Source organism: Grampus griseus (genome assembly GCF_964374135.1).
Source record: "Grampus griseus genome assembly, chromosome: 10".
Lineage (NCBI taxonomy): Eukaryota > Metazoa > Chordata > Mammalia > Artiodactyla > Delphinidae > Grampus > Grampus griseus.
The window spans coordinates 97,305,617-97,326,040 of NC_139004.1; the positions used below are offsets into that span (position 1 = coordinate 97,305,617).

A 20,424-nucleotide genomic window follows, 5' to 3' on the forward strand; every position below is an offset into this window, starting at 1 on the left:
CTGCACGCACGCCTGCCGGGGACGCGCACGCACGCCCCGCCCCGCCCCGCCCCGCGCGGCCAACGAATCCCAAGGCGGCTAGGCCCGGGTAGTTCTGGCTCCGGGAGCTAATGCTTGGGAGGGCGGGGAACGCGGAAGAGGCAGAGACCGGCGCGGAGGAGGCGGACGCGGAGGAGGCGGACGCGGAGGAGGCGGACGCGGAGGAGGCGGACGCGGAGGAGGCGGACGCGGAGGAGGCGGACGCGGAGCAGTGCGGTTCGGTGTAGTCCCACACGGAGGAGCCCGGCTCCCAGCAGGAGATGGAGGCTGGGCGGCCGCGGCCGATGCTGCGCTCAGTGAACACTCGCGAGCCGTCCCAGGTCATCTTCTGCAACCGCAGCCCGCGCGTGGTGCTGCCCGTGTGGCTCAACTTCGACGGCGAGCCGCAGCCCTACCCGACGCTGCCCCCCGGCACGGGCCGCCGCATCCATAGCTACCGAGGTAGGCGGGCCGCGGTCGCCCAGTCGCGCCCGGCCGCGCCGCCCCCTTGTCCTGGCCTCAACGAGCCCGGTGCTGAGCTGTGCCCAGCGCGCTGCCCAGCGCTCTAGGCCTGATAGCAACGATAACGGTGGCTCGATCTCACCGAATTCCCGCCCCATCCGGGGAGGCAGGTGCTGTTGTCATTATTATTACCATTTTACACTCGAGAAACTGACGCCCCAGAGAGGTTGTGACAGATCCAAGTAGACGCAGCTAGTGACAGAGCATTCTTCTTTTAAGAGTGCATAATTTGCATTTGATGATCGACCCCACGTGTATTCCATCCCTCACGCCCATTTGTTCAGTCCGTGAATGGGAGAATCCCACATTCTCCGATGTGCCCAGTGGGCCATGTCCGCGTAGAGTCCCTGCCTTCATGGAGATCGCGGTCAAGTGGGGGAGACAAGACAAAGTAGTTAAGAACAAGCCAGTGTCATAATTGCTGCCATAGGAACGGAGCACAGCAGGGCACCTGCTCAGTGAAAGGGAGGGGTGTGTGCTTTGAGTTGGAACTTCGCAGAGAAGAAAGGGAATCCTGCATGATGAATGGGATCTTACTAACCCAAGACCCGAGTGGAGAGCTGTAGGCAGAGTGAACAGCATGGGCTAACACCTGGAGCCTGGGAAAGGGGAGAGGGTATGGAATGGTGGGAGAGGAAGTCTGAAAGGTGGTCTTACCCTTAGGGAAATGGGGACCATTGAAAGTTTTTAAGCAGGGAAATGACATTGCCTGATTTAATACTGAAAAGCTTACCCAGGTTGCAAAGTGGTTTGGAGGGGGAAGAGTACTGGTAGCAGTTAGGAAACTGTTGTAATAACCCAGGTTGGGGCTGTCTAGGCCTTACTGCATAAAGTGGCAGTAATCTTCCCTTGGTTTTCAAGCAGAGAAGTTAATGCTTGTTAAATTTTCACTCTCTTCCTCGGAGGATCCTAATGGATCTTTTTTCCTTGAGGGTCGCATACTCAATAATGCTCTTCAAACTTTTCCACCGAAGTTCTGCTAATATTAAATGAGGAACAACGCAGTTCTTCCAGGCATTAACATTTCTGTAGTCTCCTATTTTATCTAGGAAATTGTGTGAATTTTGTATTCTTCTCCAAAATTTATCTGTGTCTGATTTAATATAAACATTAAAAAAAAATTACCACGTGAATGTACTTAACGTTATCGATACTAAACTGTACACTTAAAAATGGTTAATAGTCAATTTTATGTTATGTATATGTTACTACAAGAAAAAAAAATTACTTCCTACTTTACATTTCTTAAATTTTCCCACCAAATCTTCAAGTAAATTTATGCCCCAGGAACACATGCTGTTTTTTATTCTGAGGCAGCCTCCTCCCTCCTTAAACAGAATCTTAGCCCTAGAATTTTGTCTCCTTCCAAGTGCCCCTCTCTCTCTCTCTCTCTTTTTTTTTTTTTGCATAAGATGTGTTTATTTCTTAAATTCAGGTATAATTTACATAGAGTGAAATACAAATGTCTTAGGGTTTGATGGGTTTTGACAACACCTAGATCAAGTTACAGATTAGAATATTTTCATCACCCCAGAAAATTCTCTCCTACCCCTTTCACTCTTCTGATTTTTCACACCATTGACTAATTTTATCTCTTTCTACAGAAAGTACCCTTTTCTGTCTGGCTTTTTTCTTTCAATGTGATGTTTTTGTATCTTCTTGCTTTTGAGAAGCACAGTTCTGAGGAGCTGGTGACCTTTTCTTTCCTTTTAGTTTGCAGCCTTTGGTGTGATTTGCAGTTCCCGTACTTTGCTTTTGCACCGATAGCAGAAAGGGCCTGGGTTTTGGAGCCTCGCTGGAATACTTGCCCTTCTCCTTACTGTCCCTGTTGCCTTGAGCAAGTCACTTGTCATTTTCAGACCTTTTTTTCTCATCTTTACCTGGATCTTTTGTGAGGACTAAATAAAATAACATTATTGGAATGGCTTTGTATGGTATTTAAGCAGAATGAGAGGCAGATATTTTCAGTGTCAGAGTGAGGAGATGAAGGAAATAGGTGTGTGGCTCCTTAACCTTTGCTTGTCTGAACAGGTCATCTTTGGCTCTTCCGAGATGCTGGGACATCTGATGGGCTCCTAGTTAACCAGACTGAGCTGTTTGTGCCGTCTCTCAATGTTGATGGACAGCCTATTTTTGCAAACATCACACTGCCAGGTACTGATGTTCCATCTTACTTTTTAAAAAGATAGGCTGTTGTATCCTAAGTAGAGGATAGGCCACTTGAAGGAGCCCAGTCATTAGTGATTTTTGCCTGATGCTGAGCAAGGTATCCAACCTGTCTGTGTCCTATTCTCCACCATGAATAAAGTGGAAGTAATTTACTTGTATGCTGTATGTTGGACAAAGATGTCGTGGTACCTCAGAAGCTCTTTGGGCTGGTCAAGGGTGGGCTAAATTAAAATACTTGATTGTAGCATTATGAATGCGTTTTGTTTCGCTCGCTGTGGAGCAGAATTCCGCCCTGGAGTCTCAGGAGAAAAAAAGGTGTAGAGAATGAGATATCATGGCTTATTTATTGACTTCTAGTGTTGTATCTTTCAGTGTAATTTAACCCAGTCAAGGTCACTGTGTCAATCAGGGGTTTTAAGAAGAATCACCACATTGAACATTAGCTTCACAGCTTACCACTTGTTTAAAACTCAAGTGATTTTATTAGGTTGAACCCTTAGAAACTGATGATCTGTTGGGTTAAAAAAACCCAAATACCTGCAGCTTCAAACGAGTATGTGTATGTAGGGTTCAAACTAGTATGTGTATTTAGATCCTGCTTTAAGGCAGTGGGTATACAGAAGTGAGCACTGGTAAGTTAAATGTAGGAAATTTTGCCTTAAAGGAGACCTTTAAAGAGTAAGTTCCCCGGTAAGTTTAAAATAGGATTTGAGTTCCCCCAAAATCCAGTTACACACTTCTTTGGTTATCTGTTGCTGTGTGACAGCTACCCCCAACCTAACAACAACCATTTTATTTGTTTATAATTCTGCAGCCGGGGCAGAGCTCAGCTCGGTGGTTATTCTGCTCACTGGTGATCACTGCCTTCTGCTGGCAGGTTGGCTGGGGCCTGGACCTCTCTCCCGGGTCATCTCAGTGCCTGGCCCTCTTTGTATGGTCTCTCCTGCTGGGTAGCTCAGGGCTCCTGAGAGTGTAAAAGCGAACGTTGCCAGGGCTTCTTAAGGCTGAGACCCAGAATCGCCACAGCGTCACTGTGCCCACATTCAGTTAGTTAAAGCACATCCCAGGCCCAGCCCACTCTCGAGGAAAGTTCCTACACAGGGTCACGAATACTGTGAGATGTCTGTTGCGGCCATCACATTACACTCTGCCACAACCCATGTACTCACTTTTTTTGTCCAAAGCGAGGTCCAGCTGTTGCAAATGTAGTTGCCACGGTTGGCAAAGCCTCTCACTCAGCCCTTGTCCTCGGGCCTGAGTCTGCTGCTGAGAGTCGGTTTTCTGCCCTTACAGTGTACACCCTGAAAGAGCGCTGCCTCCAGGTTGTGCGAAGCCTAGTCAAGCCTGAGGATTACAGGAGACTGGACATCGCGAGATCCCTCTACGAAGATTTGGAGGACCACCCAAATGTGTGGAAGGACCTGGAGCGGTTGACCCAGGAGCATATTGAAAATCAGCGGATGGCAGAGGAGACTGAAGATTTTAATTGAAATTTACACTCCTGGGTCTCGGCTTTTGACAGTCCTGACAAGTCTTGATCTAGACCTAGGACTGGTCACTTTTTCTCGGCTTCAAAGTGTCTCATTCTTGGAGTCAAAAAGCTCCATTGCTTAAAAGAAAGTTAACTGACCTCACTACTGGGCGCTGTGATGTTTAAGGGCAAATATCACAAAATGTAATTTAATGCCTGTCCCTTCTAGAAGTATTTATGAAGGTAAAGTAGTTGCATTTTTGCCTCCTAGTGAGTCAGGAAAGTTTCTGTGTAAGGACTTTTGTGTAAGTAATTGAGTGAGAATTGTAGCTTATTCTTGAGTTGTAGGAAAGCAGTGACATCTGCTTTTCATTCCTGTATTGTGGTTGGTGATGTCCCTGCGTCCCGCACTGAGAGACCAAGATGTCATTGGGGCAGGGGCATAGCGGTCTGATCTTTGAGACTCCAGTGCCTCGCACGTTATGAGCCTTCCCTCAGTGTTTATTGAATGAACAAACCAGTGGCTACTTTGGTAGAGAGTGTTAGAGGTTTTCACCCTTTTTTTTGAGGGCGGGTGGTAGTGGGGACCTTAAAGTATACACAGTAAACAAATGTTTTAAAGGGCATCAATTTTATAGAAAGCAGTTTTTATAATTTTCTAAGTTGTGGCTTTTCTCTGCCCACTGTTGTCGCAGAGCTGTTTTATTTCTGTTTCTAAGCCAGGATTAGCTTTCTACAGTTCTTATTGATGATAGCTTTTTTGAAACTTGCTATGTGCACAGAAGATAGGAGATACTTGTTTAATCATAGTATTAAAGAGCTACTCCTAAAAAAAAAAAGGGGGGGGGCTTCCCTGGTGGCACAGTGGTTGAGAGTCCTCCTGCCGATGCAGGGGACACGGGTTCGTGCCCCAGTCCAGGAAGATCCCACATGCCACGGAGCAGCTGGGCCCGTGAGCCGTGGCCGCTGAGCCTGCGCGTCCGGAGCCTGTGCTCCACAACGGGGAGAGGCCACAACAGTGAGAGGCCTGTGTACCGCAAAAAAAAAAAAAAAGCTACTCCTGTACTATAAATAGGTTTTTGCCAAATGTGGGTACTTCTGTTCCTTTTTGTAAATCCATGACATTTTTGTTCGATTCAGCAATTTTTCATCAGGCGGGATCTGGTGACACTTTGCACCTGCCTGGAGGAGAGGACAAAGCCCTCCAGCCTCTTGGAAGTTACTGCTAACACACTGTGGATTCAGCGGGTAGCCTGGAATGTTTTCTAGTTTTATACATGTACAGATCCTTTCTGATAGGCTGGACTTAAATTCATTAAATTCAATACTTCTATCAGGCCTCCTTTTTTGGTAGCTAATTGTTAAAAAAACCAAAAAACTAAAAACAAAACTCTCCAGTAGAGAAAGTGTTGGAAGAGACAGAAAAGTAAAGGAAGAGAAAAGATCCAATTAGGTACACTACTTAAATACAACCACTAACTTAACATTTTGAACTTTTAGCCTTTTTTTGGCTTGGTTTTACGTAGTTGAGATCATACTGAGTATAAGTTTTGTATTCTACTTTCTCATTTAACTTTATAACTTAAATATTTTTCCATGGTATTATAAGCTCTTCATAGACATGAGTGCAGCCTTCCTTTTATAAATAACGTTGGGCTATTTCTTGGCATCTTTATTAGTCCCTTTGAGCACAGTTCCTATGCTCTGATATCAGAGTGAAGCGAATGAATCAAACGCCGTACAGTTTTCCCACCTAATCTTATTCTCCTCTTTCAACATTCAGCAAGTAAAATGGGCTTTTTTTTTTTCTTTAGCCTGTTGTGGTACATTCAGTGACACACCTGTAATTTTTTATCTAATTTTTTTGTCGAATTGTTGGGTAGGGAAGAAGAAATGCTGGTACAGAGGCAGCCATATGATTTCGAAAGTGGGATAGGATGGGAGATTTAAGGAAGCCTGCTGGTGCTCAATTAGTTCAGTGTTGGTTTTATTATTTTTTAAACCTGTCTTTGTGTCAAAATGAGATTTCATGTTCCTGTCAAAACTTGCAATTTGAGTACTGTGTTTTTTGTGTTGTCCAAGGAAGATTGAAAACCTATAGCATGTATGTACTCATTTGAAATCTTAAGAATGTATTAAATGTATTACTTTTAAGAAACTGTGATCTTATCTATTTTGACTTAAAAAAAGCTTTTTTGGATACATTAAATGGTGCTAAGTAAAAGAAATAGGTAAGGTGTGGTGGTGTCATTTGCCAGGCTCTTCTTTCTTGGAGAGGTGTGAAGGCCATGTTTGCTTAAAGGCTTAAGGGGGGCGGGGCGGCGGGGGAGGTGGATAGACAAAGGCAAGAAACCTGCTTTCATTCTCAGTCCCTTCTCTTTCCAGCACTGGATTTTGTTTAAAACTTTGTTTCTTTTAGCTTTATTTTTCTCGTAAAAATGAAATATCACTGTAAAAAATTTAAGCTCTACAGAAAAGTATTAAGAAAAAAAGCATTCACAGTTGGAACACAGGTGGTTTGTTTTTGTTTTTTTTCATGAAAATAGAACCAACCGTAACAGACACCTCATACAGGTGGCAACTAAGTATGTGAAAAGATGCTCCACATTATATATCATCAGGGAACTGCAAGTTAAAACAACAGTGAGATACTACTACACACCTAGTAGAATGGCCAAAAAAAAAAAGAATGGCCACAATCCAGAACACTGACAATACTAAATGCCGGTGAGGATGTGGAGCAACGGGAACTCTCATTCATTGCTAATGGGAATGCAAAATGGTACAGCCACTTTGGAAGACAGTTTGGTGGTTTCTTACAAAACATATTCTTATCGTACCATCCAGTAATTGTGCTTCTTAGTATTTACTCAAAGGAGTTGAAAACTTATGTCCAAAAACTTGCACATGGATGTTTACAGCAGCTTTGTTCATAATTGCCAAATCTTGGAAGCAATCAAGATGTCCTTCAGTAGGTGAATGAACACATAAACTGTGATATAATGGAATAACTCTAATACAATGGAATATTACTCAGCATTAAGATAAAGTGAGCTGTTAACCGTGAAAAGACACGGAGGAAATTTAAATGCATATTAGTAAGTGAAAGTAGACAGCCTGCCAATGCAGGGGACACAGGTTCGATCCTTGGTCCAGGAAGATCCCAATGCCGCGGAGCAGCTAAGTCCATGCACCACAACTACTGAGCCTGCACTCTAGAGCCCATGAGCCGCAACTCCTGAGTCCACGTGCTACAGTTACTGAAGCCCGTGTACCTAGAGCCCCTGCTCCACAATGAAGAGAAGCCACCGCAATGAGAAGCCCATGCACCGCAACAAAGAGTAGCCCCTGCTCACCGCAACTAGAGAAAGCCCGCGCACAGCAACGAAGACCCAACGTAGCCAAAAATAAATAAATAAAAAATTTTAAAAAATACTGTCATCTTTGTTAAAAATAAATGATAAATTAAAAGGGGTAAGGGTGGGCTTCCCTGGTGGCGCAGTGGTTGAGAGTCCACCTGCTGATGCAGGGGACGTGGGTTCGTGCCCCGGTCCGGGAAAATCCCACATGCCGAGGAGCGGCTGGGACCGTGGGCCATGGCCGCTGAGCCTGCGCGTCCGGAGCCTGTGCTCCGCAACGGGAGAGGCCACAACAGTGAGAGGCCCGCGTACCACAAAAAAAAAAATAATAATAATAAGGGGTAGAGGGAGAGGGGGGGATGAATAGGTGGAGCACAGAATTTTTTAGAGCAGTGAATCTATTCTGCCTGATGTTATAATAGTGGCTATATATCATTATAAATTCGTCCAAACCCACAGAACGTACAACACCAAAAGTGAACCCTAAGGTAAACGGTAGTCTTGGGGTGATAATGATGTAGCAGTGTAGGTCCATCAATTGGAACAAAGGTACCACCCTGGCAGGGGCAGGTGTTAATAATGGAAAGGAGACTTTGTTGGGGGGGTGGGGGTGGGGGCAGGACGTATATAGGAAATCCTGTACCTTCCTCTCAATTATGCTGTGAACATAAAACTGCTCTAGAAAGTAGTCTATTAAAAAACAAGTGGTTAATATCTCACCAGGACTTATATTGAGAATGTGATAAAAACAACAACAACAGGGTACTCAGCTCACTAAGGCCGTGAAATAGATACCAGTGTTTTGCATTCTTGAAATAGGAACACCAGTGAACTTTTCAGATACTTTCATGCTAGGTTTCTGTATCCCGTTCTTGGCACCTCAGCCCTACTCTATGCTAGTCACTGAGCTGCCTGATACCCTTTCACCGTTTCCCCATTCTGTCAGCACACCTAAGCTCCCTGCCCCAACAGAACATTTTCCTGGGGACTTCCCCCCATTACCACACATACCCAGTAATCCATTGGCAGATCACAGAAGAATGAAATATACTTGTGGTGATAACCGAAAGGGGCAATAATACTGGATAGGTAAATGAGAGAGAAACCCACAAAACTAGTTTCAGAGTTTGGAACGTGAAACCTCAGGAGAGTATGAGTTGGCTTAACTTACACTAGATAGCAATAGGCTCTCTCCGTATTCAGGTAGAAAACACAGAAGATTGTTTTGTTCCAGTTGGGAGAAGTTGAGTTCTTGAGGACTGGGCTGGCTCTGCAAATGCTTCTGAAAAACCCAGAGGAAATCATAGCGAACCATTTTATCCTCAGATAAATTGAAGGAGAGTTAATTGGGCAAAGGATAGCCTAGCAGCAGTTTGCTAGGGAGGACATGAGATGACATTCTTCACCTGGAGGAGGGTGATCAGATACCCCGGTCCAATGCGGGAATATTGAGAACTCATGCTGCAGTTATCCAGTGCTCAGAAGCATCAGGTGGGAACTAAAGGGGAGGGTTATTCTAGCAGTTCTGGATTACCCTGTCCTGGAGCAACTGCAGAGAGTGGGGGGAATTTGGAGGGGGGTCTGGTGTGTCCTCGGGGTAGCAGTTTTCCAACTATTGGTTTATGGTTTTCCTTGATAGACTTTAGGACTTCCCTACCCTCCCTGTAGATGAGAAAGCAGACCCCTCTGGAACAGACCCCAATACTGGAAATAAATGTACATTAATAGGAAGTTGGCCAAATAAAGTATGGTGCTCCTAAATAAACTATTAAAAAGGAAAAGGTAGATGCTTATTTAAGGACATGAAAAACTATTATTAATTGAAAAACATTTACAGAAAATTGTTTTAAAATTTTTTATATTAAAAATTAATTTTATAGAGGTCTAAAAATATGTGAAAGTATATACAGCAAAGTATTAATAATGGTGGCCCATCCAGGATGAAATTATGGGAAGGTGTTCATTCTCTTTCTCTGTGTCCCTCTCTCTGTGTCTCTCTCTCTGAGATAATTGAGATAATGGAATAGATATAGATATATAGATATAGACATATAGATATAGATATAGCTATGTCTCTGCCCCAGTTCCTGGCACAGAGCTCCTAAAGCCCTTGTAAATTCCTAAGTGATAAGATCACTAGCGGCACCTTTTTGTTCTAACGAGAGGACTCTGGTGGTCTCCTGGATGACTCCGGGATGGGGTCTGGTCACCAGAAAAGCCAAGCCATCATTAGAAGCTTGGAATTTTCAGTCCGCCCCAGCCTTCTCCAGAGAGGGGAGAGGGGCTGAAAATGAGGTTCATAATTGATCATGCCTACTTGACGGAGCCTCCATAAACTCCCAAAGTAGGGGGTTCAGAGACCTTCCAGGGGGACAAACGCACCCACGCTGGGAGGGTGATGCACCCCAACTCCACCGGGACCAAATCTCCTGTGCCCAGGACCCTCGAAGATCTCACCCTATATTTCTCTTCATCTGGGTGTTCATCTGTATCCTTTATCATATCCTTTAATAAACTGGTAAGTGTGTTTCCATGAGTTCTGTGAGCCACTTTAGCAACTTAATTGAACTTGAGGAGGGGTCCTGGGAACCTCTGATTTGTAGCCAAGTTGGACGGAAGTTATAGGTAACCTGGGGACCTACTACTTGGGACTGGCATCTGAAGGGGGGTTGAGGGCAGTCTTGCAGAACTGAGCCCTTAACCTGTGGGATCTGACACTTATCTCCAGGTAGATAGTGTTAGAATTAAGTTTAATTGTAGGACACCCAGCTGGTGTCACAGAGAATTGCTTGTTGTGGGGAAACTACCCCCTCTCCTCCATTTGGTGACCAGAGTGTCAGAAGTGACGTGTTGTGTGTAATACTGTCGGCGAACGAAACTTGGGTCTGCTTGCCCCGTGCAGTAAAGCCAATCTACTGACGCCCGGTTGTGGTGAAGGGGAGTGCAGCGTTTATTGCAAGGCGCCAAGCAAGGAGTCCAGGTGGCTAGTGCTCAAAAACCCTGAACTCCTTGAAGGCTTTTGGGAAAAGGTTTTTAAAGACAGTGTGAGGGAGGGGGTGTTGTGGGGTTTGTGGTCAGCTAGTGGACACTCTTCTGATTGGTTGGGGATGAGATAATTGGGAGTCAACAACATCAACCTTCTGGTCCCAACTGGTCTGGGGTCTACGTGCTTGTGGGCAGTGTAAGGTTAACTTCTTCCACCCAGTGGGGGTTTTAGTATCTGCAAAACCGTTCAAAGAATGTGGCTCAGAATATTACCTATAGCCCTTGAGGAGGAGCTAAAAGTCCTCAACTTTGTTTAATGGCTAAACTGTTATTGTTTTGTCATGCTTGACTGTTCCCCTTTCTTTCTGCATTTTCTCACATTGCTGATTAAATTCACTCTCTGGAACTTGAGGAAGGCCTGGGGCCTAAAGGTTTTCTACAGACAAAAGAGAGGCAGAGGATGCTGGGGGTGGCAGGGGTGTGGGTTGTCTGTTCTGGGAAGGCCCCATAGGGTCCTGCTGGCTTACAAAGGTAAGGAGAAACACAGAAGGGGGAACTGGCTTTCCCCCTCTACAGGAGGAAGAAAGGCTAGGACTGGGTTTTTTCTCTTTTTGATGTGGACCATCCTCCGAGTCTCTACTGAATTTGCCAGAATGCTGCCTCTGCTCTATGTCTTGTTTTTTTTTTTTTTTTTTTTTTTTGTATGTCTTGTTTTTTTAGCCACGAGGCATGTGAGATCTCAGCTCTCCGACCAGGGATCGAACCCGCAGCCCCTGCTTTGGAAGGCCAAGTCCCAACCACTGGACCGCCAGGGAAGTCCCTGGGTTTTTTTCTTAATTCACTCCTTTTTTCAGACAGTGATCACATACTATCAGAAAAACCAATAACGTTATTTTTATTAGAAAAGAAAAAATATGTGCAAAGTACACAGAAAAGCCTTACTGTGGTTATTTCCTTTTCATCAGCCTTCCTTCATGCCCATCTTCCTGATGTCACATGGGTCCTCAACTCTGCTGGCACATAAGTAGAACTACCCGAGAAGCTTTTTGAAATGCTAGCGCCTGAGTCCCAGCCCAGAACAATCGTGCCTGGGTCTCTGGTTGGAGGTAGGGCTGGGCCTGTAGAGTCTTTTTAAAGCTCCCAGATGATTGATTCTAAGGTGTAGCAGGGATTGCAAACCTCTGATTGTAACTTCAAGGGAATTAGACATGAACAGGTCAAAATGGCACACTATATCACTAATCACATTCGGCCTCAATAACTGTTTCTAACATCCTGGTGTGGAGGCTGTTGGTCACGGAAACGCGAATTAGGAGAAGACATGTGTGCAGGATCACAGGAAATTTTTCAGGGTGAGGTGATATAATAGGGCACAAAGAGCCCTCCCTTTGGAATCAGACTTGGGTTGAATCTTGTCACTTGGCCAGTTTGGCTTGGACAAGTTACAATTGACTTGAGCCTCAGTTTCCCCATCTGTAGAATGGGAATGATAAACCTACCCTGTAGGGTCGTTGTGGGGATCCCAGATAATACGTGTTAAATGCCTGGTACTTGATAGGTGAGTGGCAACTCTGTTAATTAGTGATAGCAAAGACCTTACTTTGAAGAACATATTCTAAAGAATGGGGACAAAGACGTGTGCCTAAGATGGCCTGCTTAGGCCCAGAACTACTCAATCGTCTTTGCAGGAAAGAATCCTAGGACTCAGGTCGCAAGCCCTGAAGCTGGGCAAGAAGGAACACTGCAACCAGGGGCCGGAGGAGGCAGCAGAGAGAGAGGGGCTGCCCGGCCTACCTGTCTCCTGGACGGGCCAAGGTTGTTGCGAACCTTCTGTGGTTATAAAGCCTCACCAAGGGGAAGAGGTCCCCTGGCCCTAGGGGAAAAGCACTACAAGGGACAGCGGCTCTGTGCTTGCAGCAGAGGGGAAAGCAGGCCGGGACTCTACAAATAGAGGAGAGAAAAAGAAGGACCCTTATCCTCCTTTGCCCCTTGCACCTGGGATGTAGGTGATTTTTCCACTCAGCCTCCGTCAGACCATTCCTGGAGCTCTTCTACCTCAAATTCCTCCTTCAACCACTGCTGCAACATGAGACTTCCCCTGAAAAGCAGTCTTGGAGCGCTGGAATGCACCCCATGTCAAACACCAAGGAGGTGCACTCACATAATAGTGATTCCTTATGAGGCTCAGCACTTTACAGTTTACCCTGAGCATTTTGGGGTCTGTTTAAACTTCACAGAAATCCTTCGAAGTGGGTGGAGCAGGATACCCAATTTACAGAAGAAAAAACTGCAAACTGGCTCAAGGATGAAGAGCCAGAGACAGTGACTGAACTAGGACCCAAATCCCAATAGGACCCCAAGGCCAGTGGGCGCTTTTTCAATATTATCAATGGCGACTACCATTTTTGGATCGCATTCTATGTGCAAGGAAGACCCTGTCTAAATTGATTTAATCAATATATGAGCGATTGTTTATAAACTAATCTGTTTATAATTGTGTAAATTGATTTAATCCATTTCCTTCGCTCACAGCTCTAAGCAGGAGGAATGATTAGTCCCACTTTAAGGATGTGGAAAGCGAGGCTCGAGAAGTGACATGAGTTGTCCAGGGTCGCAAAACCTGTTGGTAGCAGAGATGGGGCTTGTTCTCAGGGCTGCTCACTTTCCTTTTAGTTTCCTTCTTCTTTCCATAGCTGATGTTTGCAGCTGCAAAGTGGTGCTCTAGTTGCTTATGTGCCTTAGATGATACTGCCTCACTTCTTGGAACCCATTTACTTCTGTGTAAAAGCATAGGCTTATGAGAGTTACATAAAATGATTTATGCAAAGCACATTGTAGGTATAGATAAACGGTAGTTATTGCAATAACGAGGCAGCTTGTAGCTAGTGGTCAGACGGATTGGGTTCAAATCCCAGCTCTGCCACTTTGTACCTGTATGATTTTAGGCAAGTTATTTGACTTCTCTGTACCTCAGTTTCCTCATCTGTAGAATGGGGGTAACACATAAGGTCATTGTGAGGAGTAAGTAAAACAACCTTGGTGAAGTTTGCCCATCATAAATGCTTAATAAATACTAGTGATTATGTTCTCCTTCTACCCTATTCAGTAATTCACTTTGCCCCCCAGTTCCTCTTACCATATTCTGCTTTGCCCCAATAATATTTATCACCTTCTAAGACAATGAATAATGCAATTAGCTACTTCTACTCTCTTTTACTATAATCTATTTTTATTCCCTAACATTACCTATCACCTTCTACAGTGCTAAATTATTTACTTATTTAGCATTTTTACTGCTTATTGTGTGTCTTCCTCCAGGGCAGGGATTTTGTCCTTTTTTTCTTCAGAGGGAACCCCAGCACCTAGAACAGTCCCTGGCACATAGTAGCTGCTCAATAAATATTAGCCCTTAAAATCAGAGTCTAGGGACTTCCCTGGTGGCTCAGTGGTTAAGAATCCGCCCGCCAATGCAGGGGACATGGATTCGAGCCCTGGTCCGGGAAGATCCCGCATGCTGTGGAGCAACTAAGCCCGTGAGCTACAACTACTGAGTCCGCTGGCCTAGAGCCCGTGCTCTGCACCAAGAGAAGCCACCCCAGTGAGAAGCCCACGCACTGCAATGAACAGTAGCCCCTGCTCGTAGCAGCTAGAGAAAGCCCGCGTGCAGCAACGAAGACCCAATGCAGCCAAATAAATAAATAAAATTTATAAAAAAAAAATCACAGTCTATCCTGACTACCCTATTTAATACAGTCCTCCCCCTGCTCGCTCTGAACACCTCATTCCTCTTTTTCTTTCCTTCCCCCACCCCCTGCCACAGCACTTTGACCTTTTAGCATTTCATGTAACTTACCTATTCAATGCTGTTATTAATTGTTGCTAGTTTCCTCCCCCACTCCCACCCCCGCCTAGATTGTAAGTCCCATGAAAACATGGACTTTGGTAAGTTTTCTCCACTTATGCATCTCCAGCACCTCGAACATTGCCCCACATATAGCAGGTAATTAATAGACTAGCTCTTGAAGGAATCGTATGTGGCAGAGGGCCAAAAGACCTGGAGGTGGACTCAGAAGGTCTCTTGGGACTGCCGCTGAATTCCCGTGTGGACTTGCCCGTATTCCCTTGCTCCTCTGGGCCTGTTTCCCCTCCTGGCGGCTCTGACCCTCTTGGTTTCGCAGCCGCTGGTCCAGCCGGCCGGGAGGCGTTGCGACCCCGGTGACCGCTGGGGGGCAGTAGAGCCCAAGCCCAGCCCCGCCCACTTCCCCGGCGGCCTGCGCTGGGTGGACCCACCAGCCAGCCGGTAGAGAAGCGGAGTCCTGCCGCGTAGGACTCAGTTGTCTGCGTTGCCGGCCCGCCGGCCCTCGGAGCCCGGCCATGTCCTGCTACATCTACCAGCTGCCCGCCTGGGTGCTGGACGACCTGTGCCGCAACATGGACGCGCTGAGCGAGTGGGACTGGATGCAGTTCGGTGAGTGGGCACCCCTGCGACCCCGCTAAACCCCCTCCCCGCCTGTTTACGCGGGTCCTGATTCTAGGGTCTCTCTGTGCTGCCATTCTGGACCCGGGCCTCACTGTGTGCCCTCGGGCAGGCGCTGCCCCCTCTCTGTGGTCATTTGGAAGGTGTTAGGTGATTTCGGAGGATTTCTGCTGTTAGTCTGTCGCTAAGTAATGACTGGCTCGACTTCGCTGTTTACAGTAAAGCCGAAAATGATCGCTCTCAGCAGTGACTAGTGCTTACTGTGTGCCCGGCCCTGATGTAAGCACCTGACACCGATTATCTCATTTAATTCCCACGACAGCCTGTAAAGTGCCTATTTCTCTTACCCCATCTAACAGACGACGAAACGGCTTTAAAGGTAGAGTTACTTTGGGGGGCCAGGGTATGGCGTTGCTAAGTGGCGTACTGGGCTCTGAACCCCGGCGGCTGGCCCCGCCAGGACATCGTAACTTCTTGGTGTATTTTGTTTGTTTGTGCCTGGTGATTGGCTGAGGGCTTGGCAACCTGGGGGAGGCTGCGCGTGTGGTCCTCAGGCGCCTTCCAGGCTCCACCACATCCAGCTGGTGACTTTGGGCAAGTTGCTTAACCTGTTTGAGTCTCAGCTTCTTAATCTGTAAACTGGCGGTGGTTATGAGGAATGAAAATTGTATAAAAAGCACTTGACACCTATGTGTCAGAGGTTCTTGTAAGTATTAAGGAAGTGTTAACAGTTATTCTCAGGTTCATGTTTTAAGTCAATGTGACTGGTGCCACTTTATTTTTAAAGTAATATCTATATTTTCTTTAAAATTGAGATTATGATATATACCATTCGTACAAAGGGAATATAATATTTATGTACAGTGGAAAGAATAATAATAAAAAGAACATGTATGTTTTTATCCATCCAGTTTGAGGAAATAATATATATTTTAACCTAGTAGTTCTCAACCAGGGGTGATGTTGCCCCCTTAGGGAACATTTGCTGATGTCTGGAGACATTTTTGGTTGTCGTAACTTGGGGGATGTAGTGAGTAGAGGCCAGGGATGCTGCTAAACGTCCTGCAATGCACAGAACCGCCCCCTCCACAAAGAACTATCCAGCCTAAAGTGTCAGTAGCTGAGGTTCAGAAATCCTGTTTTAAACCAGTCACAAAAATAATACACTCTTATTGCAAAGTACTGCGGGAAATAAAGAGTAACTCAAACTCCACCACTCAGGGATACCATTTTTTTTTTTAATTTGGAGGGAGTATTTTTTTAAAATTAATTAATGAATTTATTTTTGGCTATGTTGGGTCTTTGTTGCTGCGCGCGGTCTTTCTCTAGTTGCGGTGAGCGGGGGCTACTCTTCGTTGTGGTGCGCGGGCTTCTCATTGCGGAGGCTTCTCGTTGTGGAGCGTGGGCTGTAGGTGCGCGGGCTTCCGTAGTTGTGGGACGTGGGCTCAGTAGTTGTGGTTTGCGGGCTCTAGAGCTCAGGCTCAGTAGTTGTGGCGCACAGGCTTAGTTACTACGTGGCATGTAGGATCTTCCCAGGCCAGGGCTCGAACCTGTGTGCCTTGCATTGGTAGGCAGATTCTTAACCACTGTGCCACCAGGGAAGCCCAAGGATACCATTCTTTTTTTTCCCACATCTTTATTGGAGTATAAATGCTTTACAATGTTGTGTTAGTTTCTGCTGTACAAGAAAGTGAGTCAGCTATATGTGTATATATATCCCCATAAGGGATACCATTCTTACCATTTGGTTGCCAATAGTAATAATAACAACAGCAGCCGCTAACATGTATTGGCTTCTGACTATGTGCCAGCAGGGTGCTGGGTGTCTTATGCCTTCTAGTCTTTTTTACTAACCATATTTATTTATGTATATACGTTTTCCAAAAATCGTATCATTTTGTACACTCTACTAGCCTGCTTTTTTTCACTTAAACTATATCACAATTATTTTTTCTTGCCAAGCAATATTCTTTAGCAACATGGATTTAGGCTTTTACTTTCAGTGTGTATTTTTATTAACTTTTTTGTGGAAAAAAATAACAGATGTACTAGGTTAAATGGTGTAAATCACGCCCCTGGGACAGAGGGGAAAGTAAATATCTTTCCCCTCCCTGCCCCTCAGCCTCCCCACAGAGGCTGTCCCTGGTAACAAGTCAGGGCACCTCTGAGAATGTCTGTCACCATCTGATTTCCTAGACTGCACTGTGTCCCTTTGCTCAGATGATCTGTGATTTAACTACTTCGACTGTTTCCTGAGCAGTGGGCAAACACTTTGTGGAAGAGACTCTCTCTAGTGTTTTCCATGTTGGCCTCAATTGTGAAGGCCACAGCAACTTCGGTTTCTAGGATGTTGTGGCTATTTTAGAAGGCACACCTATGGCTTTCTTTTTATTTTTATTTTACTAAAATTTTAAAAATTAAAGTATAGTTGATTTACAATGTTGTGTTAATTTCTGCTGTACAGCAAAATGATTCAGTTATATATATATATATATACACACACACACACATTCTTTTTAAAAATTCTTTTCCATTATGGTTTATCACAGGAACTATTGAATATAGTTCCCTGTGCTATACAGTAGGACCTTGTTGTTTATCCATTCTGTCAGTATGTATATTAGTTCGAATCTGCTAATCCCAAACTCCCAATCCATCTCTCCCCCACACCCCCTCCCCCTTGGCAAGCACTAGTCTGTTCTCTGTGTATGACTTTTTTTAAAAAACAGCTTTATTAAGGTATAATTCACCTACCACGCAATTCACCCATTTAAAGTGTACAATTCAGTGGCATCTAGTATATGCAGAGTTGTGCGTCCGTCGCCAAATCAATCTTAGAACATTTTCATTACCCCAGAAAGAAGCCCTGTACCCCTCAGCTGTCTCCCTCAGCACTCTCACACACATCTCCCATTTCCCCCCAGCTTTAGGCATTGCCTATTCTGGACATTTCATATAAATGGAATAAATCATACAATATGTAGTCCTTTGTGACTGACTTATTTAGCATGTTTCCAAGGTTAATCCATGTCATAGCAAGTATCAGTGCTTAATTTCTTTTTTTTTTAAGATTTATTTATTATTTATTTTATTTATTTCTTGGCTACATTGGGTCTCAGTTGTGGCACGTGGGATCTTTCGTTGGGGCACGCGGGCTTCTCTCTAGCTGTGGTGTGCGGGGTTTTCTCGTCTCTAGTTGTGGCGCGCAGGCTGCAGGGCGCGTGGGCTGTGTAGTTTTGCGGCAAACAGGCTCTCTAGTTGAGGCACGTGAGCTCAGTAGTTGTGGTGCACTGGCTTAGTTGCCCCAATGCAGGTGGGAATCTTAATTCCCTGACCAGGGATCGAACCTGCGTCCCCTGCATTGCAAGGTGGATTCTTTCCCACTGGACCACCAGGAAAGGCCCAATTTCTTTTTATTTATTCCTGAATAACATTCCATCGTGTGGACATACTGCATTTTATTTATTCTTCTGTCATTTGATGGGCATTTGGGTTCTTTCCACTTCTTGGCTATTATGAATAACGCTCCTGTGTACATTTGTGTATGTCTCTGTATGCCTTTACGTTTTCATTTCCCTTGCGTAGATACCTAGGAGGGGAATTACTGAGTCATAGGGTAACTCTGCGTTTAACATTTTGAGGAAGTGTCAGACTGTTTTTGGAAGTGCGAGTACCATTTCACATTCCCACCAGCAATGTGTGAGGGTCCCAATTTCTCCACGTCCCCTCCCCCCAACACTTGTTATCGTCTGTCTTTCTGAGTTTGTAGCCATCTGAGCAGGTGAGAAGTGGTTTCTCGCTGTGTTTGTTTATTTATTTATTTATTTTGGTTTTGTCGGGTCTTAGATGCAGGCACACAGGTTCTTTGTTGAGGCACGCGGGATCTTTTTATTGTGGCGTGCGGGCTCTTTGCTGTGGCACCCGGGCTTCTCTCTAGTTGTGCTGTGCAGGTTTTCTCTCTCCAGTTGTGGCGCACAGGCTGCAGGGCGTGTGGGCTCAGTAGTTGTGTCACGCGGGCTTAGCTGCCCCGCGGCATGTGGGATCTTAGTTCCCAACCAGGGATCAAACCTGTGTCCCCTGCATTGGAAGGCGGATTCTTTACCACTGGACCACCAGGGAAGTGCCTCTTGCTCTGGTTTTGATTAGCATTTCTGTAATGACTAATGATGTTGGCCGTCTCTTCATGTGCATTTGTACATCCTCTGAGGAGAATACCTCTGACTCCTTAGGGCTTGGAGACGTGCCTCTTGCTCTGGTTTTGATTAGCATTTCTGTAATGCCTAATGATGTTGGCCGTCTCTTCATGTGCATTTGTACATCCTCTGAGGAGAATACCTCTGACTCCTTAGGGCTTGGAGACACCAGTATTGTTCAAGGTCCTCTGGAGCTGCCCATTGTGATTTAGGTTATAATCCAAATCCCTCACCAGGCCTGCCGGGTCTGGCACAGTCTGAGCGCCATTGACTTTTGACCTCCTCTCCTCCAACACCCTCTCATGCCCACCCTGCTCCAGCCACACTGGCCTCCTTGGTCCAGACTCAGGGCCTTTGTACTTGCTGTTTCCTCTGTCTGGGACATTCTTCGCCCTGTCCTCCACGTGGCTAGCTTTCTAGTCTCTGTTAGTTTCCTCTTGCTGCTGTAACAAATTACCACAAATTTAATAGTTTAAAAACAGCCATTATTGTGTTACAGTTCTGGAGGTCAGAAGTCCTAAAATCAAGGTGTTGGCAGGGCAGCTGTCCTTCTGGAGGCTCTAGGGGAGAATCCATTTCCCTGCCTTCACTGGCTTCTAGAGGCTGCCTGCGTCCCTTGGCCTGTGGCCCCTCCTCCACTTTCAAAGACAATGGGGTAGCATCTTCAAATCTCTTCCTCTGACCTCTGCTTCTGTCATGATCTTCTCTGAATCGGACACTCCTGCCTTCCTCTGATAAGGACCCCTGGGCTCAGTCAGATAATCCAGGGTAATCTCATCTCAAAATCCTTAACTTAATGCCATCTGCAAAGTCCCTTTTGTCACGTAAGGTACCATATGCACAGGTTTCGGGGTTTAGGACACTGACGTCTTTGGGGGGCTATAGTCTTTCATTTCTCAGTTCATATGTCACCTTGTTTGAGAGGCTGACCCTGTCCCCCTTTCCTCTTTTTCTTATCAACGTGTTTTATTTTCTTCATTCCTCTTAACATGCTTTGACCTTGTTCCTTATTGGTTTATGTCTGTCTCTCCCTGTAGAATGTCGGCGCCATGAGGGCAGGGACATCACGCATCTAGTTTGCTCCTGTATTCCCAGTGTCTGAGGCAGTGCCCGGCCAGTGGGCAGACACTCAGTGCCACTGGAATGAATGATGGGCTGAAGGATGTGGGAACGGTGGGGACACGGGATGGCTTGGAGCCCATGCTTGTCCAGCTCTCTGTGCTGGGTCAG

General features: G+C 45.6%; 2 protein-coding genes across 3 annotated transcripts in view; both read left to right on the forward strand.

The window, feature by feature from the left end:
- Window positions 1–110: 110 nt before the first annotated feature.
- On the forward strand, window positions 111–6,303 carry VHL (von Hippel-Lindau tumor suppressor; the record flags this gene model as incomplete). Its single annotated transcript, XM_082663256.1, is given in 4 exon segments — window positions 111–263; window positions 267–480; window positions 2,572–2,694; window positions 4,003–6,303. Coding segments are annotated over 4 exon segments (687 nt in total). The 3' UTR covers window positions 4,200–6,303.
- Window positions 6,304–14,846: 8,543 nt separating this feature from the next.
- Window positions 14,847–20,424, forward strand: part of IRAK2 (interleukin 1 receptor associated kinase 2) — a 58,088-nt gene continuing 52,510 nt past the window's right edge. For both annotated transcript variants that reach the window (XM_082664557.1, XM_082664558.1), the window contains exon 1: window positions 14,847–14,992. In XM_082664557.1, the coding sequence (XP_082520683.1) occupies window positions 14,899–14,992 (94 nt within the window). In that variant the 5' untranslated portion in view covers window positions 14,847–14,898. The remainder of the gene's footprint in view (window positions 14,993–20,424) is intronic.